Genomic DNA, 25724 nt, shown 5'->3' on the forward strand with positions numbered 1-25724 from the left:
GTTAAAAAATGTCTTGCCTTTTCTTGTGAGAATAGAAATGTCAGCTCTGCGTAGCTGCTGAGAGAGGAATCATGAAATAGTATTGGTGCTGGAACTGTAAGACCTTGGTCCTAGTACTAGCTCTGCTACTTAGTAGCTGTGTGACCTTGGGTAAATCACTTCTCTGAGATTTAGTTTTATTATCTGTAAATGTAATAATAACTCTACTACTTATCTCCCAATCAATGTGAGGAAAGTGCTTTTATGAACCTTAAAGTTCATATATGTTTTGTAACTTTAAACTCTTCTCCCTAAGATGATCATCAAACTTCTCAAACTGTCTCCTTTTTAAAGGTTTGGTGTTTAAAGACTTGCAGTGGTGGACAGCTCCCAGGAGATGTCCTGGCAAGAAGCCCAGAGCTGGGGCAGCTAGGTGGCACAATGAGTAGAGCACTGGCCCTGGAGTCAGGAGGACCTGAGTTCAAGTCTGGCCTCAGACACTTAACACACTTTACTAGCTGTGTGACCTTGGGCAAGTCACTTTCTGTAATTCATCCTCTGCAACTACCAAACTGACATTCCTTTATTTTATTTTCTAATTATTTATTTTTAGCAATCCTTTTTAAAAAATTGAATTCCAAATTCTCTATTTCCCTCCAGCTCCCCCCACTGAAAAGGCAAGCAATATAATATCAAGTATACATATGAAATCATGTAAAATGTATTTCCATATTAGGCATATCACAAAAAGCAAGAAAAATTAAGTGAAAAAATTATACTTCAATTTGCACTCAGAATTCATCAGTTCTCTCTCTGGAGATACACAGCATTTTTCATCATGGATCCTTTAGAACTGTCTTGGATCAAATTGATACTCCTTTTTTCTCTTAATAGTATTTTATTTTCCCCCCAATTACATGTGAAGATACTTTTTAAAATTCATCTTTGTAAGATTTTGAGTTCCAAATTTTTCTCCCTCCTTCCCCTCCCTTCTCCTCAAGACAGCAAACAATATATGTACAATCATGTTAAACATATAAATTGATGTTCCTTTTTAAAAATTTATTATGAACTTGACAAAAATTAAAATTTTCATACACAGAGAATTGTATATGAAGCAACAAATCTCTTGCATGCAGTTATTTTTTAAAAGCATATATTAAATTTAACATACTAGTTCCAACACTGCCCAGGTTGTTTGCGTCCCCTTCTGGACTTCATTTTGTTCTGTGTATTTAAAAAAAAACTTTTTATTTTTTGCTCACAAATTGATATTCCTAAAGAACAAGTCTGAGCACGTCATTTTTTTTTGTTCAGGAAGCTCCAGTAGCTCCATTCTGTTTCGAGGATAAAATATAAACTTTTCTGCTTAGATTTTAATGCCCTTTACAACCCAGCTCTAGCCTACCTTTCCAGGCTTTATATTGCATATTGCCAGTTCTGGCATACTTGCTGCTCTTCATAGAAAATGTTTGCTCTCTCATCTCCAGCCCTCTTTAAAAACTGTGTCTTGTACTTGGAATTCATCTCCTTCTACCTTCTCCTTGCTTCCTTCAAAACTCAGCCCAAGTACCAACCCTTAGAGGAAGGCTGTCCTGATCCCAGCAGTTGGTACCACCCCTGAAATTTATTTCATATCTTTGTTGTTATTTTGTCATTTTCAGTCATGTCCTACTCTTCATGACTCCATTTGGGGTTTTCTTGGCAAAGATAATGGAGTGGTTTACCATTGCCTTCTCCAGCTCATTTTACAGATGAGGAAACTGAGGCAAACAGGGTTAAGGGAGTTGCCCAGGGTCACAGAGCTCAAGTCTTCCTGACTCCAGGGTCAGCACTCTATCTGCTGCACCAAAACTTCATAACTACTTTGTGTATATTTTGAGCTTACTTTGCTGTGTTTATGTTGCTTCTTCTTAACAGAATTTAACTTCCTTGAAGGCAGGGGCCGTTTTGTTTTTGTCTTTGTATTCCTCCCCGAATCTAGCACAGTTCAAGGGGATACAGTTAGTACTTAATAAATGCTTGTTGAATTTATTAGTGAAACTGACCAAAAGGGAAAGAAAATACTTTAGCTTTTCCAGCTCCAAGTCACTTTGTGGTGGGTAACATTTAAAACACTTCACAGTTGAGGATTTTTTATTGTATTCCCCAATCAGGACCATGACAGCCCTCATAACCTGCGCATTGTATTTTAAGTTTCTTGAAGGAAAGGGACCGCATTGTGTCACTAGCACCCAGAACAGTAGTACACTGTACACAGTAGGTATACTTAATACATTCACATTCCAGGCCAAGTGTTCTAGCTATTCCCCGATTTTGTCTTTCTCTGAGCATTCTTGAATTCAGGCTGCAAATGCACTCCATTCCTGGGTGCCACCTCCTTCTTGAAGCCTTCTCTTCCCAGCTGAAAGGGATCTTTACTCTCCATGAATTTCTTAAAGCACTTTGACTAGAACTCTTCTTTGCCTTTATCACATCTTGCCTTAATCACATGTATTTGCTTGCATGTCTTAGAGTTTAGATTAAATTGTAAGTACCTGTAGGGTAAGGGCTCTGTTGTTTTTCATTTTTATATTCCCAGCAGCTGGCATTAATTTCTTCAAATAACGTAGGCTCTTAATGAACGCTGAATTGAATTCTGCATTTGTCTTCTTAGACTGCATAGGAGGGTCTGGATAATGACATAGATGAAGGAAAAGGCAATGTGGTATGATGTAAATGAGGGCTGGACTAGAAGACAGAATATCTAAGTTCTAGGACCAGTTATTTACTAACCAACTAGTTACTAACCTTGGATGAGAAACTTAAACCTTTCTCGTCCTGTTTATTTATCATAAACTGAATCCATCAATCAATAAGAATTTATTCAGAGCTGATTTTGTGTTTGGTCCTGCCCTAAGTGCTTAGGATACAAATACAAAAATGAAGTAACAGTGCTTACAATTAATAGTACTAACATTTTTATGGGCTACTGAATTCACAATATCCTACCTCAGTTTAACAAGTGTGGTGAATAGCTTTTGATTCCTACATTTTACTTCCCTTGGCCTTTTAGCCAAGTAAAGGTGGCTTTATTAGCAATGTGCCACTATACCCCCTATTTAAGTTTTTGAAATAAAACAAGGAAAAACCATAATGCGTGGTGCCATTAGATTCAGGAAATTTGGATTTTTGTGGAGTGTGAGAATGGGGCTTTTATTTGATTCACATTGTGGAACTAGTTTTATAACCCATCTCTGCTTCACACATTGGTTTGCTTTATAGTACAATTCAATTCAGAATCACAGGATCTCAAAGTTGGAAAGGCCTTGGAGGCCATCTAGCTCAACTATACCTCTGAACGAGAATCCCTCCTCTAATGTCCTTGATGAGTGGTAATCTGGTCACTGCTAGAAGACTCTAGAGTAGAGAGGCTGGGGGTGGGGACAGTACTCATTATTCGCCAAGGTGACCAATTCTACTTTTGGATATTTCTAACTGATGAGTTTTACTTTCACATTTTTGGTAACTCAGCATTTCTACTGGAATGGAAGTAAAACCTGTACTAGACTAAGTACTCAAAAGACCTGGGTTATCCAATTTCTTCCAGGTTTGCTAAACATTTATTAAGGTTCTACTATGAACAAAAGCCCTATGCTAAGCCTGGGAAACAAAGATAGACAAGAAAACATTCCTTGCCCTTAAGGAGCTAACATTCCACTGGGAAGGGAACAGATAAGTGTGATTCAGGGTGATCTGAGGAAGGAGACAACTCTAACAAAAGAGGTAATTAAGGGAGGCACCTGAGCTAAACTTTGAAGGAAATGGATTCTGAGAGATAAGAGGTCAGGAGGAAGGGTTTTCCCTGGCCTATGTCAGAAGTGGTATAGAAATGGGGTGGGTAAGCCCCTGCAGGCTGCATAGTGACTAAAAAAACCACAAGTTGCCATTATTTATATTTTATCGTATTCTCGTAATGTTGTTAAATACAGTATTTCCCAATTGCATTTTAATATGGTTCAACTGACACTGGGGAGTGTTGCTTAGCCTCCTCAACCCCACGTTTGAAAACCTCTGGCTTATGAATTGCATCATACAGAGGCAGAAGAAGGCATGCCAGGTTTGAAGAACAGCTAGTCGTCCAGCTTGGCTAGAATGTAGGATGTGTAAAGGAGTATAATGTGAAAAAAGGCTGAAGGGGTAGTGTGGAGCAAGATTGTGAAGGGGCTTGTGTACAGGGCTTCTTAACCTTTTTTTGTGTCATGGACACCTTTGGTGGTCTGGTGAAACCTATGGACCCCTTCCTGGAATATTTTAAAACACACACACACACACACACACACATACACACACACACAACATTCGTAATCAAAGGAAGTGCTGTCAGAAGTTAGTGAAAAGATTTTTTTTTTCCCATTCAAGTTCACGGATCCCCTGAAACTCATTCACAGACTGTTGGGTTAAGAACCCGTGTGAGAGTGATAGGGAACACGGAAAGACTTTGAACAGGAAAGTGACATGGCTAGATCTGCGTCTTAGAAATATTATTTTGTCATCTATGTGGAAAAGTGATTAGGGAGGGGGAGAAAATGGAAGTGCGTTGTTACAGTAAATAATGCAGGTGAGACATGTAAGGTGGGAGTTGTGTGAGCAGTGAGAAGAGGGCAGAAATGAGTGAGAGTTGTTGGAGAGGCAGAAGTAAATGATTGTGTAGGGGTAGCTGGGAAGAGGGAATCCAGTTGAAGATGAAGCTAAGGTATCGAACCTGAGTGAACAGGTTTTGAAGAGGAGTCCATTAAGGGAAATTTAAATATACAAAATCTAGCATTAGTGCAATTTGAGAGAGGTATTTCTTCATCTTTCTCCCCTACCATCTCATAAAATATTGATTGAACTTAGAAGGTTCATGACACAGACCTAATGAATGAGCACTTGTTAAGTACCTACTATGTGCTAAGCACTGTGGTTAGTACTGGGATAACAAAGAAAGGCACACATGCAGTTTCTGCTCCAAAATCCAAATTCTAGTAGTCGGGAGCATCCATCCCCTTTAACATGCAACTCGATTATATCTACCACTCAACATGCTTGATGCTCTTTGCTCTACCGAGAAAAGAAAGATTCTATACGGGAAGATTCTATATTGGAATCATGGGAACCAGCTCCTTTATTTATTTGAAGTTGACCCTGGGCAAGTCACTTGATCTCTAAGCCTTATTCTGTTAAGTCTTTAAAATGAGAATAGCAATATTTGTATTATTAATATTATCATTATTTAATATTAGTAACGCAAATAATATTTTTATTATTAGACCAGCCTTAGTTGCAAACCTGAAAACACTACTGAAATGTAATTATTGTAGCTGAGTTTTCCTGTGATTTATCTAAATCATATGAGATAACAATGTAAAGCAATGTTGCTATTTCCATATGATTTCCATATTCCATGTATATTAAGTTCAAGGTGATCCCAATGAATCTGCAAGTTTTTGAAGTATGTGGTTTTAAAATCAGCCATTTCTCAAATTCTTTATGACTTTAAGGAATTTTTTCAAGGGATAAACCTTTGCAAATAGATAGGACTTACTGGGGAATGGTTCGGAAAGGTGTAAAATGAAGTCATCTGAGTTTTTAACCTCGGGTCCTCAATCCATAGATTTCACGGAGTCTATGAATTTGGATGGGGGGGGAAACCCCAAAACATCCTACATCTTTATTTTTGTTAACCTCAAAATGAAATGTAGCATTTCTTCCAATTGTTTTGGGGAAGGGGAGCATAGTTTTTTGCCAAATGGCTTCCAGGACACAAAAAACTTAAGAACTCCTGAACTCGACTGTTTCCGTGGAATCAGATTCCCAAACATTTCATGGGTCTTTGACACACTACATAGAAAATAACTTTTCTTCAAACAAAACTTTGATACATGGGAAATGGCGCAAAATGTATTCCTAAGTGGGTTTTCAAAGAAGCCTTCAGTCTGCAAAATGACCAGTAGTTGGTCAACCCTTTCTGACCCAGCCAGTGCATTCACGCGTTGCGTTCCGCCAGAGCCCACCGCGGAGCCGGGGCGGGGGTGGGGGGTTTCGGGGCCACTTTCCGGAGGTGGGGTTGTTTGGCTTCGCGCATGGGGGCGCTGGGAGGACTGCCCTCTCCCACGCCGTGCCTTTTGTTCCTTGGGATACCCTTCTTGGAGCCCCATTAGAAAGGGTGGGTGGGATCTCCATGCGAAACAAGGGGCGGGGGGGGGGGGTTCTAACTTGGTCCTGGGGACGAAGGGCAGCCGTCCGTTGCTCATGGAGCCCGTGGAAACCCCCGAAGGTGGATAATCAAGGCGACTGGCGAATCTGGAAAGGCGCTCGCAGGACCGTACGGAGGGGCTGGAGAGGGGGGAAAAGCCGGCAGGGTCCGCCGCAGCTGTTCTTTAAAGGGCGACTTTAAGACACACACATAAACACACACACGCACACATACGCACCCACACTTGCGGGCAGGAGCCGAGCGGAAGGCCGCCGGGGGCGTGGAAAGGAGCGATCCTTGCACGCTGTCCGGAAAGGGTGGCCGCGGCTTTGGAACGCTTTCGGTGTTGGCCAGACACCTAGGAAACTGGTTCACGCTTTCCGTCTCGTCGTCCGTCGCCCCAGGAGAGGGAGGGCGCCTACACCAAGCTCCTCAGCGTTCTCTCCACCTCCTCCCCCAGAGGGCTCCAGCACTCGGGCGACCTCCCCTGCCACTAGGAGGGGTGGAGGCGGGGGGAAAGCCGGCCCGTTAGTTACGAGAAGCGCCACTTCAGCGACCGACTCTCAGCCGCGGGACTGGCAGCATGCCGTGCTAGAGCGCGGAGTAGGCGTGTGGCGGCGACCCCTGGCGGCGGCGACCCCTGGCGGCGGGAGCGGAGCACTGTCGCCGGCGCCGGCTCCTGACCCGGAGGAGGCGTCGGCGGCGGCGGTGCCCGGATGGAGGCACGTCATTGTCCCCCGCCGGGCGGTTCAGGCTGTGTGCGGCGGCGGCGGCAGCAGCGGCGGCGGTAGCAGCGGCGGCAGCGGCAGCGGCAGCAGCAGCAGCGGAGGAGGCGGCGGCGACGGCCGGACGGGGATGGAGGGAGTGAGGAGCAGAGCCAGGTAGTCGTAGCCGCTTTCTCTCTCCGCTTTTAGATGATTTGTCCTTCCCCGCCGAAGGGGACTCCCCGGGGAGCGGGGTCGGGGCGCGGGGTGGTCTGTGTGTGGGGGACACCCCGGCTGCCTCAGCCTCCGCCTCCATCCCGGCCCCGGCCCTAGCCCGGCCGGGCTCTGGCCGAGGTCCCGCCGTTTCCCCCTCAGGCGTGGAGGAGATTGTGGTGGCTGGGGCAGCCGCGGCCTTTCCCCGCCCAGGTGTGGGGCGGGGAGGGGGCGCCGGAGCCCCTGCTCCGGGCCGAAGCGCGGCCGCCGCCCGCTCTCCTTGGCTCCGGGAGGGGGAAGGGGGCTCCCCCCTCCCATCACTCGGGTGGGCGTTGCAAGGAGGGACCCGAGTGGGGAAAAGGGTGAAATCTCTCCTCCCCCCACCCCGTCCCCTTTTCCTCCCCCTCCGTTGCCATGGACACAGCTCCTTAATGGTTGCCCCCCTCCCCACTCCCTCCGTCCCGCTTCATCTACACACGCTCCTTTCCCGGGGGGCTGGGAGTGGGGTTGGGGGGCTGGATGACCTGGGGTCCGGGCCCTGGGATGGGTAGGAGGAGGCTGAGCCCGCCCCCTGGCTGGCTAGGTTCACCGGCAGGGCGGCTGCTGCTAGGCCCCAGAGCCGGTATCTTTCCCCAGGGTGGGCGTGTGCTGGAGTAGCTTCGGCAGCAGCTGGGAGGAAGGAGGGGGCATCATCTCACTGCACCCCGCTAGGTCCGCTCCGCCTCCTTCCTCTGCTCGGCTTGATGCCTCCCCTCACGTTCTCCCCAGTGTCTCTTATTTCTATCCTCTACCCCCCCCCCAATTTTACCGCCATCCTCCTGTACGCGTGTGCTCCCCCGACCCAACGCGTCCCCTCTTCTCAGCTCTATTCTCTCCTGCTCCACCCCCCTCCATTTTTTCAAGGGGGAAAAAAATCCCCACCCATACCGCTTGGCCCTCCCCTATTTAAGCTAGTTTGCCCTTGTATGAACTATAGAGCCCCTGCTTGTACTGCTCCGGGTTTTGTGTATATAATTTTCCAACGGCAGCAGAAAAGAAGAGATGGAGAAAGGGAAGGAAAGCAATGTAATACGGGTGAGTGTAAAGCGCGTGTTTAGGAACATCACCACTACACACCTTGTTTAGTTGTGCCTTTTAAAAAAAAACGGGCATCGCCTGCCTCTGCAATCTGCCTCATTCTTTATATTATTTTAAGTCATACCGAGGAGAATAACAATAGTTGTTTTATTTTTCTTCAGAAAAAGGTGCGGGGGTGCCATATGTAATCTGAGATTTGAAATGGAGACTTTGTAGAATAGAAATCGTCTAATCTGGGTCCTTGTATTTGAATTTAACAAGTTTACAGAAGGTTAGAGCAAGTGGAATTTCAGCTCTTTTGCTAACCAGTTCTGTTTATTTTCAAGTTCTTATGTTGACATCCAGTGTTTGTTTGTTTATGGGAAAGTATGGTGACTTCTATAGGAATGTTATTTTAATGTAGTTATTTTAAAGTCAGCTAGTCGTACAGTAGTGTTGTGTTGGTCACTCATCTATATGTTAGGCCTATTGTTCCAGATAAAGATAATATGATGTAGTTAATTTTTGTGGTGTTTGTATTTAAGGGATTTTCAAATTAGAAATTCCATCTTAATTTTTTCGAAATTATAAACTTTTAATTATCTGACCAATGAATTAGGTCTGTTCTTTTACTGTTTATTCATTGAGTGCTCATAGAAAATAGACTAATCAGTTTCACTTATGTTTTCACTTTAAGGTCACTTTCACTTTCTTTTTGTAATTACTTAAAGAAGTGTGTTTGGATTATAAACTGTTCAAAATCAGGCAATTTGTTTATTGAATTAAAGCAATTAATTTTTAAAAAATGTAATCTGGTAAATCTCCTGCTTGGGGCCTGAACTTTTTCCCAAGCTTTTTGTTTTAAAAAGAAAGTTGCTACATCATGAAACTACATTGTTTATAAAAAATGTCATGTAACTGTTTCTTTTCTTCATCTTTACCTAGATGTATGTGGATTGCCACAATGTTTAATGATTCTTTTTAAACATGAAAAAGTATGATGTATTCTAATACCTATTCATATCACCACCAATGAAAATGTGTCACTCATTCATTCCAAGGAAAACATGTATAAAGTTGATTTCACTTTTATACTTCCCTACTTGTGTCCAACCTTTTTTGGGGGGTAGGGGAAGAGCAGATAGTAAGATGAAAGACTTTGTTTTACTTTGTTACTTGCCTTTTGTCAAAAGTAGATGTTAACAGGAAAAAAGTAACTTTTTGAGGTAGTGACTTAGAAGTGCTATTGGTGATAAGTGATAAAATGTTCAATCACTTAAGGCAAGTTCAACTTTGTTAATCTTGAGTTATGACAAATTTAACAAATAGTTGTAAGAAGGAACATATGTCAGGTAGATCTAGTTTACTGTAATAATTTTAGGAATACAAGAAATTATTGGCTGAAAATATGTATATAGAAGAAAAAGAAAAGGAGAATTCATATTAATTAGGTCCCCAAATAAGGAACTGATGAGGATACTGTCAACTGAGTAATATTGTATTTACTCATTGGATTTACTTGAGCCAAGTGAAGTGGATTCTTTTGACCGTTTGTTTGTCAACTTAAAACTGGAAATTGTTTGTCAATAATTTGTTTGTTAACTTAAAACTGGAAATTTATTTAGGAGAAATTAAAAAGTTCTTGCTACTATGTCATGTTTTTTATAAATAAAACCAGACATCTTTTTGTTCTTATTATTGTACTTTTTCCTTTATCCCTCTACCTGAATTGAGGTGCATCTAACTAGCTACTACTAGATACTTTCCTTCCTTCCTTCCTTACAAAAGGGATTTTTCAAGTGAATGTCATTACCCACACTTTTTTTCAAGGTGGGAGCCAGGTTGTGGAGGACCATGAATAGGGAGCCTGGTGAGGCTTTTGAGCAGAGGAGTAACATTACTCAGGCAGTGAGGCCATGAGTGAGTAAAGGTCTGGAGGCAAGGAACTACAATCCAGGTGGCTATTAAAATAGCTCCAGTGAGATCAAAATGAGATCTTGAACTAGGATAATTGGAGTTACAGTGGATGTGGGGAAGCATGTGAGAGAAATTTGGGGATAGAATCAATAGGTCTTGGCAATTTTTTGGTTATGGGAAGTGAATGAGTTTTAAATCTCAATTCATTCTTTCTAATTAATCAGTTAAGATAACTAATGCCTACTTTTCCCCCTTACCCCCAACAACAAGATTCTGTAGAAGCACTTATATGGTTTTTTTTTTTAAATCATGTGTGTATACTTTGATAATTGTCCTTAATTTCAGTCAAATACAGTAAAAATCAATATCTGGGACCCTTTGGGAATTAGTTATCTAGTTCTAGACAAGTAAGTTTTCCTAGTAGTTAGTGCTGTGCTCTGTTGTGTAACAAAACATTTAAAAAACCTGAAAACCATTTTGGATGGCAATTCTTATGATGTGTCTATAAATATACGTGTTTGTGTAAAAAGTTTTAATTAATTTTATTTAACATCAATCACTGCTACTTCCTAATAACCCATCCCACCCCAACAGAACCTTTTCTACAAATGAGAAGTATAATTAAGCAAAACAAACCAACACATTGACCATTATGACAGTGTATGTTTCATTATGCACATAAAATCTACCATCTCTCAGGCAAGGGTAGGGAACTGCGTTTAGCTATCCTGTAGTCCTGTGATTTGTTCAGCCATTCCCCAGTTGATGGGCACTGTTTTTGTTTCCAGCCCTTTACTACTATGTAAAGTACTGCTATAAAATTTTGCATATATAACAATGCTAATAGCTAACATATATAGCTCCTACTGTGTGCCAGGCTCTGTGCTAAGTACTTGACAAATATTATCTCATTTGATTCTCATAACAACCCTCAGAGGTAGCAGCTATTGCTGTCCTCATTTTATAGATGAGGGAACTGAGGCAAACAGAGGTTAAGTCACTTGTCCAGGGTCACACAGTGTGTGTCTCAGGCTGGATTTCCTCTGTCTTTGACCTTCTTGTGATATGTGCCTGCTAATGGGATTATGAGGTGAAAAGATTTATTGGCTTTTCTAAAGACTGTTTTTGGGGGTTGGACCTGTGATTTCATTGGCATAATATAGTTCTAATATAGTTCCAAATTATTTTCTGGAATGGTTGGGTCAATTCACAGTTCCACCAATAGTACCTTTATGTGCCTGTCAACCCATAACTCCTCCAGATTTGACTGTTTCCATCTTTTATTGTCTTTGTTAGTCTGATGGGTGTGGGGTGTGTTAATTTTAATTTGCACTTCTTTTATCAGGTATTTGGAATAGTATTTCCTATAGTTTTTTTCCCCCTTTTTTTTTGGAGGGGGAAGGAAGGGCAGTTGGGGTTAAGTGACTTGCCCAAGGCCACACAGCTAATAAGTGTGTCGAGTGTCTGAGGTTGGATTTGAACTCAGGTCCTCCTGACTTCGGGGTTAGTGCTCACCTAGCTGCCCCTCCTGTAGTTTTTGATAGTTTTAACTTCTTCTTTTGAAAATTGCTTATTCATATCTTTTGACCACTTATTGGGAATGAATTTTGCTCTTTTATGTTTTGAGTATCATACCTTTACTAGCAATATTTGTTGTTATGCCTTGGGGTTTTTTTTAAAGACATAATATAGAGAAAATATTTTTTTCTGGAGCACTCTGTTATCACTTAAGTTCCTGGAGCCTTGGGTAAAATAAGGGGTTTGTATTATAGACTTTCTAAAGGACTTTTCCAGCCTCAAATTTATATGATGCTGCTGTGATCACATCTGTGAGAGGTAGTGTAGTATAGTGGATAGAGAATTCCTCTCAGATCCGGGAAAACCTGATTGAAGTCCTGCCCCTGATGTATATTGGCTGCACAACCTTAAGCAAGTCACTCAACTTCGCAGTCACCTAAGAAAGCCTTTACTTAACCTGAATTGGTAGAGGGACTTTTTTTTTAAAATTGAGAGTTCTCTATATTGATGAAATCACACACTGGGTCCCCAGGATCATTATAACCATAAGTCAGTGCAGTGTTTTGTCTAGTGATATTCTCAGAGGTTTTCAGCAGAGTAGTAAAAAGACATCTGTATGCCTTAAACAAAGTTTGGAAAATTTATTCCTGTCTGTTACTGATCACCAGAGACTTTGAACCTTCACTGTAACTCATGTAAATTTACTTATCACAAAATAAATACCTATATGTTGTTGTAAGTGGACTTTTTTTTTTGACATAGAAATGTGTGGTCATAAAAAGTAACACTAAAAAGTGTCCCTCATTTAGCCTTCTTCCCTATGTGTTGCATCCTTGGAAGCTGTCTACTTTGCCTACTTTCTGCTATTAAGCTATGAAGGACTGTTTGACCATTTGCTTAAATGGTCCTAAACTGCTATATTTTTGAGTTCTTATTTTGATAGATCCATGTTTTTGCTTGTGTACGGGCAGTTCCCTTTTTGTTGTTGTTCAGTTGTGTCAGTTTTGTCTGATCCCTTGTGACCCCATTTGGGGTTTTCTTGGCAAAAATACTGGAGTTGTTTGCCATTTCCTTCTTCAGCTCAATTTGCAGATGAGGGAACTGAGGCAAACAGAGTTTAGTGATTTGCCCAGGGTCACTTAGCTGGTAAGTGTCTGAGGCTGGATTTGAACCCAAGTCCAGGTACAGCGTTCTATCCACTGCTCCACCTAGCTCCCTATAGTTAGATTGTAACTCTACGTATTTGTGAATTCCACTGTTTCCTAAACCTAGCATTACCCTTAATATTTTTGTGTGGTACTGCTGTATTTGGGTTGTCTGTCTGTTGTGTTTCGTTTTTGCTACATGACCCATATCCTTTCTCACCAGTACATACTACTAGTAATGTCTTTTACACCATCTCTTGAATGCATTTCCTCATTTGTAACATGCTACAACCTACTTATCCCTACTGTGTATCTTTTTGCTGCATTTTAGGCTATTTGTAATTTTAATTTTTCAAGATTATGAAATTATATCATTCCCAGCCATATAGCAGTACTAGGAATAGTATTAATGTTAAAAACCTAGGATTTTGCAGTGCTGAGCAATTTGCAAACCTTGAAAGCATCACACAGTTTCCTGAATATGATCCAGCTTGATCTTTCTTTTCAGTTCTAGGCCCAGATCACTGTTCTGTATCACTGACTCAAGATATACACATCGAAGGTTGTTAGTATAGGCTGTCTTTTTTCCTCCCTAAATTGTCAAATTTAACATGTAATATAGAAAAAAGTGAACATAACCAAAGTTCACAGTTTCACATCAATTCCTCTTTTTGTGTTTGAATGTTGGCATTAGGTTCATTTTTTTCCTGATTTTAGAAAAGGAGAAGGGGAATGGAGAGGGAAGCACTGTAGCCTGAAAGGGAGGAGACAGGAAAACTTAGTCCCATCCAGTGAGGTAAAGTCACAGGTAGGATGGAAAACCAGGGAAGTAAAGATTCCTGGGAATTGCCCTTAGAAAGAAGGGGAAGTAGCTAGTTATGGCCCCTTTTTCAAAGGGAAGAGTATAAATCTGCTTGCTGGAGGAAGTAGCCACATTGATGAGAGCAGAGGTTATGATATAAAGAGAGACTTAGAAGGGACAGTGCTTGTGGGTTAGTGATCTAGTTCTGAGATCATTCCTCAGAGGCCTTTGAATAGAAATTACTTTTGGTTGCTCAGTTATCATTGGATAATGGCAGTATTATCCCCAATGTCAGAGGAGGAAACTGTACACAACCTTCTTATAGGTAAAAGAAACCAAAGGCAGCGCACTAGAACTAAGTTAAGTGAAAAGAAGCTGAATGAGATGGGAAAGTAAGAGCAAATGCAGCAGAAGAGTTGGCAAAGAGTAAGCTCTGGTTTTTGAGGACTCTCAAGAAAATACTGACCAGACCTTTGCCGTTCAAGTGATTTCGCCTGATATGTTTTTGCACTGTTCATACTTGTGCACGTATTTTACATTTTCAAAATATAGGCATTCCTGAGTCTTAGGACTCTCCAGTTGTACAAGATAAAGCTGACTTCATATAGTCCATAGGCCTACAGACCATTCAGATGTATACAGAGAGGAAAGTAGGCAGATCAAGGGCCATACCTGGGACATAAAACCACCATATGCACTACCATTTGTGTCTATTCCAGTACTCTGTGAGGAGGTTCCTGAGAATGAATGGTCCTGAAGTTCCTGGGAAGCAAAGTGCACTGGAATTGGGTTTGCTAGTCTCCATCTCCATGCTGTTTCCCCATACGCATCTGGTCAACCCAGCCCAGAAACTTCAAACTGCAGCATAGTGAAAATACTACAGGCTGATTGTCTAATTGCATGTCCGTAATCTGGTCAATGAATGTTTTTCTTTTCACTGTTTTTCCAGTGTGAATGGTTAAGCCAATCTCTTTTGCATTATTGGGGATTTCACTGAGGAAGTTTAAGTTATAAGTAGTGCTTTATGACATCTTAGATTGCATCTGTGAATAGGAACATTTCGATAACCTAATCAATAAGAAATCCTTTTTCATTTTGGACATTTTCCATAGTGTTGAAGAACACCTTCACTGAACATTCTATACCTCCCTGTTCGATGCTTCACTTCATGTTAGTAACTCAGGGAATTTTTGAACAAAGTAATCCCTTCAGGTGTATTTCTCATGGAGTTTCACATAGTGTGGACACATGAGTAAGAGATGTCAAGTCTGAGGAGAGCCTTTGAGTTTATACTTTGCCTGACTGAGTTAATTCTTTTTGAAAATAAATATCAACATTTTTTGTTTTCTGCAGCTTTTTCAGTCAATTGTGTTCAGTATAAAAAATAATAGCCTGTAGAAGCCTGGCTGTTTCTTTTTCAAGTTTTCATTGAGAATGCTTTCTATGCATTCATAGGCCCTTCTCAAGAAAGTTTTGAGAAATCTAGCAGTTGAGTTGATAGTTGTCTTTTCTGTCACTTTTAAAAAAAAAACTGCTGCAGTGATCATTTCTGTTCTCTTTAGAATCATTCCCTTTTGAAAGAGAGTTTGAGAATTCCTGAATACTTCTAAAATTGTTTTGTTTCCAGTTTAAGTTTTTGGATGTGCATTTTATAATCTTTTTTTCTCTATTCCTCTTGCTGTCAATCTGTCCAATTATTGCTTGTGTTGTATGCTTTCCTTTCTCAGCTGCCTTTTATTTTAACTTGATGCTTTTAATCGACTTAGAATAGGCTTGAAAATTAGGCTATCTAAATTTGTTAAAATTATTTGTAAACTAAGAAAAGATAGACCTTATTAAGTGAGAACATGTGGCTCTGATATAAGCGAAATGTGTAAACTTTAGCATAAAAAATTTTCTTTTGTCTATTTAGAGCCTAGGGTTGGTTGGGGCTCTGAATTTTTAGATTTTTTCTAGTTTTCCAGATAGATAAAGTTGCCAGATCTAGGTAAGTGAGGGGATTCATTCTTCTATGAAATGCAAAGCTTTCATTTATTAAAGTGCTTTAGCACTGCTTCTGAAAATGCTTTGATTTTTTTTCCCCGCAAGAGTCCATTTGATATAGTGGGAATCAGGAAACTCGAGTTCTACTCCCTGCCACCAACTAGCTAGCTATATGGCCTGGTCTTTCAGGTCTTCTGAACGATGCTCATTGCCTTTGTTTTTCCCAATCTGGTTAGAACTTTGTTTAATATTACTGAGTGTTTCACTGAGGAAACTTGATAGAAAGGAACACATTGGACTAGAAAAATTTTTTGAACCCCTTCATTTTTAAAATTTTAGGATTCCAAGGGAAAATAGTTATAGTAGTAATTTACTCAAAATATTTCAGTTTGATTCTGTTTTGATACTTTTGCCCTATTTCATAGGATAATAGACTTTGAGCTAGAAGGGACCTTAGAAGCCAGCTAGTCTGAGCCCTGTACTTTGCAGATGAGGAACTTTAGGTCCCAGGAGGCTAAAGACCTTGCTCAAGATTATGCTGCTAATACAGAGATGAAATTTGAGATTCAAATCCAGCACCCTTTCCCCTGTACCATGCTCTTCCTCAGATTCCATCTAAAATGTCACATGTAAAGGCTCTTCTTCTATATGAATCAATTCATAAAGTTGTTTTTGAATTTTCTGTGAAAAGTAAAGTCATCTCATTATTCTTATATGCTCATACTCTTTTCATTGAGATAAAAATTAAAACCATGAACCAGATTCTTATGAGACCAAAAAATACTTGCCCCTAAAAAATAAAAAAAGATGGAAAGGTTAGCCAGAGCAGACCAAATATGCTGAAAAGTTCCTGATGGAAGGGACTGTGCGTATGGGCACATCCTCAGTTTTGAAGATGTTGAAGAATCAAGCCTCAAGATACCTGAAGGGGAAAAGAATAAGAGTTGGAAAAGGCAATCAATACAACATTGATAACTACTAACCTATTTGCCTTCATTTTTACCCTACAAAGTCTATATGAGAATAATCACACACATGTTGAACATGTCTTGATGAAAATATAAGAAAGCAGTAGGCAAGCTTTCACAAATAATATCCTGCAGCACCCCACATCTTTATAGGCACACAGTTGCCTAGAAGGTACAGAAAATATAAAATCCCACTGTGCTTATTGTTTGTTGACTATAAAAAAGCATTTGCCTTGGTAGAATAAAATGTAATTTTAGGAGCTCTCTTCCAATAAGATGTCTCCCATACAATCATGTACAAAAGATGTACAATCATACAAGACTCCTTGACAGATGCAAAGACAGACAATTTTGTTCTGTCAGTCCTGACTATTGATAGCAAGTAAGGCATAAAACAAGGAGAGACATACTTGCCAAAGATATTTATTACTCTTATGGAGAATATCCAGGAGAGCTCAAATGTAAGAGGCATTTACTACAGATGGTGCACATGTTTATAGATTACAATGAACTGATTGTTTTTTTGTAGAACACTTAAGAGCCTTCTTAATTGGATTTACAATCATTCAAAAGAGTTTGGCCTAAGAATTGACACTGGAAAACTATAGTAGATGAAGAATGCCTGATGATCGCACTATGAAATGCAGTTGGATGGATGGCCAATTGAGTTGGTCCATCAGTACATATATCTGGGACAGACACTGCAAGTGGACAATGATCTGGGTCCAGAATTAGGTGGAAGAAAATGGGCAGGATTGCATTTGGCTAATTCTTAGTACTTTCAGTGACCTCATACTTCTCCCTGAAACAAAAATATCAGAAATCAGTATTGTTCCAGTGATTGCAAATCATAGAATACTGCAGTCATCCAAAGAATCAAGATGTCAGATAATCCAAAGGGCAATGGAAAAAAGATATGTAGTATCCTATAGCATATTACCAACAATGAAATGTACATTAAGCATATCACCAAAACTATGTGTGATAGAAAAATATAGATGGGCTGCTTGTGTAGTAAGAGTGAAGGACATAATATCTGGACATGGGTGCTGACCTAGTCCCCAGGTAATAGTAAGGGATGACTTGGACAAGAGCTGCACAGAATGACAGGCTAGGTAAGTTGCCATCTTCCTTGTTGGAGGGAGTGCACACATTAAAGATTAAGTTGAATTCACGTTCATTCAAGTATTGAAAAAAGCCACACTTGCATTTTGGCGGGAAGGAGTACAAAATTGAAATGCTTATTAAATGTAAAATTCTGATTTTGGGGGGGAGGGGGGCTAGATAGCGTAAGTAAATGCTGGATTCCAATTTGGAATATTATACTCCACTAGTATTTTAGGGGTATTTAAAAATTAATTGGTGTGTTCTCAAGTATGGCATTTTTAAAAGCTGATGTTGCAAGGAGAGTATTATTGAAATAGTATTTAACATGCTTTGAAATTTTAATGATTAATTTGAAACTGTTTATGTACACATGGATAGGAGAATTTAGAAAACCAGAATAGTTCAATGGCAGGACAGATGACTCTTCACCCTATCTATTTATGAATAGCATTTTCAACTTTATATTTTTCCAGAGGTGAACAATGACTATAGTTGACAAAGTATCTGAATCTTCCAACCCATCAGCTTGTCAGAATCAACCTGGCAGCTCTGTGGCACCTTCACTCGGAGACATGGACTCAGGCTCTGCAAGTTGGGGAGCTGTATCTTCTTTGACAGACATCCCCAAACACAAAATTTCTTTAGGACCAGTACCTGGTGCTGCAATTTATTCTAATTCATCTATATCCGACAAACCAAAGCCATCAGCACAGAAAGATCAATGTGAGTATTCATTTTTCTTCTTTGAAGAGAATAATGCAACCAAAAAATCCTATCTGATATATTGCTTTTGGTTTTGTGGCATAGTGTTTTGTGTTTTAAATTCACCAAAGATCTCCTTATTTTGTGATGTGTATATACCTCAATTGATCAATAAATATTTTGGACTATATTGACAGATAGAATGTTTTTAATGTGACTTTTTGTAGTTTTATTCCTAATTCTGGGAAGGATAAAGTTTCTCCTAGTGAGAATTTTAATGAAACAAATAATACTTATCACATGTAGCAAACTTGATAGTTGCTTTCTTAACTCTAGATGTTCACTTCTCTTTCTGTCTCTTTGTCATACCTGCCTTCCAATAAGTAGCCAGATGAGTCTTGGCCAAGTTCAGAGAACCACTTAACCTAGTGTGAAGTTAAAATGTTTGAAAGAGACTTGATAGCAATGAAAATGCCAAGCTAATTGAGTTGAAATAAAGCAGCCCAAACAAAACATCCAACCTGTTAGAAGATAAGTCTAATGCAGGTTTTAATAACTTTACTCAGATGCCTTTGAAATGAAGAGAAAGGCAATAATTTCTACTTGGAAAGATTTTTGTAGAAAACTTACTGTTTGTATTACTTTCAACATAAACATACTTATATTGAAACTGTGGTTGGTTTTTAATGGTTCTTCATCAGTGATTCTTAACATGTGATCCTTGAACTTTTCAAAAAATATTTTATAACTATTTCAATATAATATTTTGTATTTTAATTTGTGCATTTGAAAACACTCTTCTGAGAAGGGACTGGTAGGTTTCACCAGACTGCAAAAGGGGTCCATGATAGGAAAAAAGTGAATAGCTTTGGCTCTAAGTCAACCGTGATAGGCCAGGACATTTTTGGCCATTCATGAGAGTGAACTTATCTCCAAATACTCATTAAAGGAGATGGGAAAAGAACAGTTAACATATTAATTATTGTAGCATGTTCTTTATTTGAGCAAGGCTTCCCCTTGTGCTTGGATTATGAGTATTAATTATTGCTATAACATAAATTACTAATATATATTGCCAAATATAAATTTTGGGGTTTTTTTGAGATTTTTTTATTTTTAGTTTACGACACTCGGTTCTACACAATTTTGATTTCCAGATTTTCTCCACCCCATCCCAAGATGGCATGGAATCCAATAAAATATAAATTTTCTTAAAGTTAGATATATTGTGGCTTATTGGCTATAATGCCACTGGATGGGAGAGTTAGTTCAGGCATATACATTATTAGTGGTATAGACTAGACATGTGATTTCATTGGTATGGGAGACTCCTTGGTAAGAAGACTCCCTTTACAAATGTAGATTGGCATCTTCTCTTCAGTTTATAGTCTTAGAGCAGGACTTCTTAACCTTTTTTTGTGTCACCTCTTTTTCAGTATGGTAAAACCTATAGACCTCTTCTCAGAATAATGTTTTAAAATGAATAAAATAAAATGCATAAGATTTACAAAGGAACCAATTATGTTGAAATAGTTATCAAAATATTAAAAAATGAAGTTAACAGACTCCAGATTAAGAATCTCTGTTAGAGAGCTACCTAGAGCACTGAGAGGTTAAGTGAGGTGCCAAGCATTATGTGTGTGTCAGAGGCAGGACTTAAATCCATGTATTCCTGGCTCTGAGGCTGATTCTTCATCCATTATGCCACACTGCTTCACTATCAGATATTATATATTTTTAGATTTGATAAATGCATAAACAAGACACTTGCTGTACTAATTATTGTTGTTAGGTCTTTGTCCTTGAAGCACAGGCTACTCAAAGAACAACTTGGATTACTCTCTTAAATTATGAAAATTGTTACAAAACACACCAGAGTCCTGTTTATAGTTCTTTCATGAAAGATAATTTATTAGCTTTAAGTATGGCCCTGGGATTCCCTGAGGACTAGCATTTCATAAAACTTTGTACTAAAGATGGGCCCCCTGATAAGACACTCTGGAGATACAGTTCAGATATAATACAGTTGTGAAATTAAAGTAATTATGTCTTATTATCAATGACTGTAATAAACCAGAGAGACTTAAACAAATATGAAGATCTTTGTATTTAATGCATTTCCTGTTTATAGACAGCCTACGTTCCATTCTTTAGTCCTAATGAGGATAGATATGAAATCCTTATGAATCTAAGAAGTATATGCCTATTTTGTTTAATGTCTTAAGAAACTAGCCAGTTAAGATGGCCCTGTCAGTAGTTTGCTTCTGACTCTTTCTAAACAACAACAGCTCCCAACAAAATAAAACAAAAGACTCCGGCTGGCTAGTTGTGGTTTCTGGGATAATGGGCAAGCTGTTACCTGTTGGGGCCATTCTCCTAAATATCTCTTATCATACCTGCTTTCCACAGTTGTAATGATTTTATCCAGTGTCCCCATTCACTCATTCAGCTTTTCAAAGACCCTTCAGCTTACTCCCTACTGTCCCAAAGATTCTGATACCAAGTCACTTTCTGAAATTCATAGGATATGTCTAAATTGTCTATTTTTAATTTTTCTTTAAAATTTTCTAAGATCTTTCAGGTAGGTAGAAAGCAAGCATTTATTAAGCACCTACTACGTGCCAGGCACTGTGCTAAGTAGTTTACAAATATCATCTCATTTAAGCCTCACAACAATCCTAGAAGATTGGTGCTATTATTATCCCCATTTTATAGTTTAAGAAACTGAGGCAGCAGTTAAGTGACTTGCCCAGGGTCATACAGCTAGTAAGTGTCTAAAGTCCAACTTGAGTCTTTCTGACCTTAGGCCCAGGTCTCCATCTACTCAACCTAAAAGTAATTTCCTTTATCCAACACTGTTGCCTTTCTGTGGTATAGAACCTTCCTTTAGCCAGAAACTGATTTTAATCAGTTTCACGTTTAAAACAAAACAAACAGCAAGGATACGAATAGTTACTTGGCCTATTACTGCCTTTTACGAAACTTCAAGGTGAAGAAACTTCCTCTACCAGTGCAGGTCAGCAGTCTTAGAGAGGTGACAAGAGTACTGAGAGGTGTCTTGCCTAGGGTCTTATAGCCAGTTTGTGTTAGAGGTAAGATTTGAACCTGGGTCTTCCTGGCTTCAAGGCTAACAACTATACTGTGTTGCCTGTCAAAAACAAAACAAAACCTTTAAAAAACTTTGAAACTTTACTAAATATATAAAAATACTCAGAGGACTTAGAGACTTAAGGCTGTCTAAGATGCTAAGAAGAAAGTACTAGGTAAAATACTGATTAAAAGTTCTTAAGGTAGCATTTTTAGCTCTCATAGCCCAGATGCTTTTAAAATATTATTTTGTTAGGGCCAGTAATCTTCCACATTAACCAATGGAATTCAACTGCAGAATGAGCCAGGTGTCCTGGTTTACCACTACTGTAAATTTATTATTGTTACATTTAAATGGTCATTAATATTAAGAGTTTTGGATTGGAACCTGAGTAGTTTTGGTGAAACATATTAATGTAAGGACTTTGATGATACTAATTTAAATATGGGAAATGGACAGGTCTTTCCTTCCCTCTATACTTTCTAACAATTATTGTTAATATTTGACCTCCAGAAATGTACAAATCTTTCCATAATTTCAAAAATACCTACAAAGCATGGGTTATTCTGAGAAGTTAACTCAAAGAGATGATTATCAGTTAGTGTAATATAGAGTAGTATAATAAAATCTGTTTTTTTAAAAGGTCAAAACCTTTTTTTAAAGGTAACATTTTGAAATGTGATGTATTTTGTTTTAAACAGCTACAGGTGATGGCATTGCACCTCCACAGAAGGTCCTTTTTCCAGCTGAAAAAATTTGCCTAAAGTGGCAACAATCTCACAGAGTTGGGGCTGGGCTCCAAAATCTGGGCAATACTTGTTTTGTCAATGCTGCATTGCAGTGTTTAACATACACGCCACCTCTTGCCAATTATATGTTATCTCATGAACACTCCAAAATATGTAAGTTTTTCTTTGGTGATACATATTTGTATTGTTTTTGTATGTACTTTTATTTCTTTGTGAAAGTCAGAATGAATAGTCAACAAGAATTTGTTAAACCCTTATTATGTGAACGTAACACCAAAAGAAATACTAGCATGTAGAGTTTGAATTGGAGTCTTGTATAAGCCTGGAACGGAAATGTGAGGGCTTTTAGTGTACAACATTTGAAATCCAACAGTTCAAAATTTATTTTGCGTCTAGTTCAAACTGAAGTATATTTGAAAGTAATATGTTTCATGATCATTTGGCATTTCTCAAGCTGGCATTTTTATCTTGCCAACAAATAACAATGTATAATACAAAATAACATGAGACAAAGATCATAGCTTTAGAACTGACCTCAGAGGCCGTCTAGGCCAACCCCCTTATTTTACAAATGAAGAAACTGAGGCATAAGGAAGTGTAACATCTCCAAGGTCACACAGTGGTAAGTATCAGAAGCAGGATTTGAATTCACATTGTCTGACTCTAGAGCACAGTGCTCTTGCTACTGTACCAAGGAGTAACCTATCTTCTACTCAGCTTTATTAAAAGAGGAGGAAAAATAATTCTTATGCTATTGTGTCCTCTGAAGCAGTGGAGGAGAGGAATTTTCCCTTCAGTTCTTTTGTTGGAAGAAGACTAATTAACCTTTCCCTGTTTCTCTACTTTGTGCCTTCTCTCTCTCTCTACCTTGTGCTCCTCGCTCCCCCCTTTCTCCCTTTTCCCTTCTCTCTCTTATTTATCCCTTCTCTCTCTACCTTCCTCCTTCTCTTTTCTCTCTCTCTCTCTCTTTCTCTCTCTCTCTCTTTCTGTGTCTCTGACTCTGTCTCTCTGTGTGTCTCTTTTTCTGTGTCTCTCCTCCCTTCTCCCTCTCTGTTTACCTTCACCCTTCTCTACCTTCTCCCTGGCTCATGTAAACTTGTAGTCTGGAGATCAAGAAGTATAGTTATAGTTAAACCAGTATTAATATAAATGGACACAAACCTGTATTCTCTTGAACTGTATTTTCCTGGAAGTATTAATAGATATTCAGTGATAGCATAATAGGTAAAGAACTTATTGCTCAATTTTGAACATATTTTTGTTTTTTCATTCTGTCTATTAAACATACTTTCTAAAGTTCTTTATCCTTGTAAATTTATCTAACACGTGGCATAAACTCATTCTCGAGTTTTTATTGCTTGACATTAACTATATGCTAATGATCTGTGATCCCATCCATGTAAATACTCCATGTAACAGTATGGATCACAGCAGTGGTGGGACTCAAATGAATTAACAACCAGTTCTCCACAGAACTGAGCTGAGGCACCGCCCCCCCCCCCTCCCACCGATGTGGTGGGCACAAGCCTTGCCCCCACTAACAGCCATTTCAGTGAACCCAACTTAAAATTAGGTACCAGTTCTACCCAGCTGGTGCAAACTGACTGAATCCCACCACTGGATCACAGGCTGTCTGTTCCTGCCTATTCTGTGTGACTCTTGTCTATATACCCATAATTCTAAAACAAGAAATTCACCAAGTATATTAGGATCTTTCCTGTCATCCTCTTGTAACTTTGAGAATGCTAATGGAGCATTCAGACTCTCTGTTGGTCTTCCCTCATGAAATGACCAGCCCATCCCTTTTTTTCCCCAATTGAACATTTTTCTATTTTGCTACCATTGTTTAAAAAAATACTCTATCATGGTATCATTTCTGTAGAGTGGAACTTTATTTCGTTAATGATTTTTTTTCTAATACATATTCCTTTTGTTATTAACCAAGGTGTATTAAGTTACTGGCAGGTCTCTCTTTAGCCTTTATATTCTCTCTACTGTAGGTGATAATTCTTCGTATATTTTCATGGCTACTTCTGTTCTTATTGAAAGCAGCATATGAATGGAAATTTTGCAGTAGAACCTATCCAGTAGGAATGATAGGATTATAGATAGTAGGAACTGAAAGGAGAGGTCCCTTAGAGATCATCTAATCCAGAGCCTTCATTTTAAATGTCAGCTGTTATAGATGAAGAAACTGAACTCACAGAATCTAAGCCATAGATCATAGATTTAGAGCTGGAAGGGACCTTCAGAAATATGGAGTCCAACTTCGTAATTTTACACCTGAAAAAACTGAAGCCCAGAGTGTTAACTAATTTGCCCATGGCCACAATCATAAGTGTCTGAGGTGAGATTTGAATCTAGGTTTACAAGTCTAGTACTTTGCCCATCATACCACACTCACAGCCTCCCTATTGGAAAGTGACTTTCCTAAAATTTAAACCCAAATCTTTTACTCCAAATCCAGCACTCTTTCTACACAATAATGCATTGCCTCAGGAGGAATTACAGTTAAACTAAAAATCTACCTAAAAAATGAAACTGATTATGTTCCTGTCACTATATTTTATAGCTTTCTCTTTTGACTCCATGGGAGATCTCCTGTTGTTATTTCCCTCTAAAAGAACAGAAAATATTCTCTTAATATTTAGGATAAATTGTAGTATGGGAAAAAGTTTGAGGGTTTTTTGTTTTTTTCAAGTCAGTCATAGTATTTATCATAATTTTGCTAATTTCAGTATTTCTTTCTTGATCTTTCAGGCCATGAACAAGGATTCTGTATGATGTGTACCATGCAGGCTCATATTACCCAGGCACTCAATAATCCTGGTAATGTCATCAAACCGATGCCAGTCATCAATGATCTTCGACGTAAGTTGCTGGGACACCTATTCATACGTTATTTTGGTATTTATTGGCTAGTTGATCTTATTTATCTTCATGATAGTTTGTGACAAAGTCTTAGAAGTTGTGCAAGAAGTTCAGTGTCTGGCTCATAGTCATCCTCAACACACTAATCCTTTCCCTTATTTAGTAATGCTCCCTCCAAAACCGTGGTCTCACATTTCATTCCCATGACCTCCACCTTAGCCACACACAAGGATAGTTCTACTGTGAATCTCAAACCATCATCCACCCTCTTTTTACTTCATCTCTCCTTGTACCTCACTCCTTCCCAGCCTACTCTTTGCTCTCATCGTGACTGCTAGTAGATATGCTCTGTGTTTTTCTAAGCTAACATCCTTGCTCTGGCTTCATTTTTCTACTTGACCCTAGAATTACCAGTTCAACTTCACACTCAGTTCCTTGCCACTTTGTTCTCTTAACACCACCTGCCTCTTTCCTTTCAATTTTTGTGCTACTGAACAGTGCCAGAGGACTATACTGAATGATTCTACTACAAGCTTGTTACCTCATCTCAGTCTGGCCATCCCTGCTGCATGGCATTTACTTTTCCCAAAGTCACTCTGTCTCTTTCTTCAAAAAAGCTGTCCAGTGATATCTTTTCTCACTTCAGATATCCTATAACTCTCCTGCCCCTCTTCCTCTCAGCATAAGACCTGGCCTCCTGTTTTA

The 25724-nt window shown here is 39.2% G+C and overlaps 1 protein-coding gene across 1 annotated transcript in view; it reads left to right on the forward strand.

Annotated features, from left to right (window-relative positions):
• Positions 1–6877: 6877 nt before the first annotated feature.
• The window catches only part of USP42 (ubiquitin specific peptidase 42), a 58741-nt gene continuing 39894 nt past the window's right edge, over positions 6878–25724 (forward strand). The window contains exons 1-4 of the mRNA XM_036741432.1: positions 6878–7077; positions 18083–18332; positions 22101–22301; positions 24909–25019. Of these exons, the coding sequence (XP_036597327.1) occupies positions 18092–18332; positions 22101–22301; positions 24909–25019 (553 nt within the window). The 5' untranslated portion in view covers positions 6878–7077; positions 18083–18091. The remainder of the gene's footprint in view (positions 7078–18082; positions 18333–22100; positions 22302–24908; positions 25020–25724) is intronic.

The sequence above is a fragment of the Trichosurus vulpecula genome, chromosome 1 (assembly GCF_011100635.1).
Source record: "Trichosurus vulpecula isolate mTriVul1 chromosome 1, mTriVul1.pri, whole genome shotgun sequence".
Classification (NCBI taxonomy): domain Eukaryota; kingdom Metazoa; phylum Chordata; class Mammalia; order Diprotodontia; family Phalangeridae; genus Trichosurus; species Trichosurus vulpecula.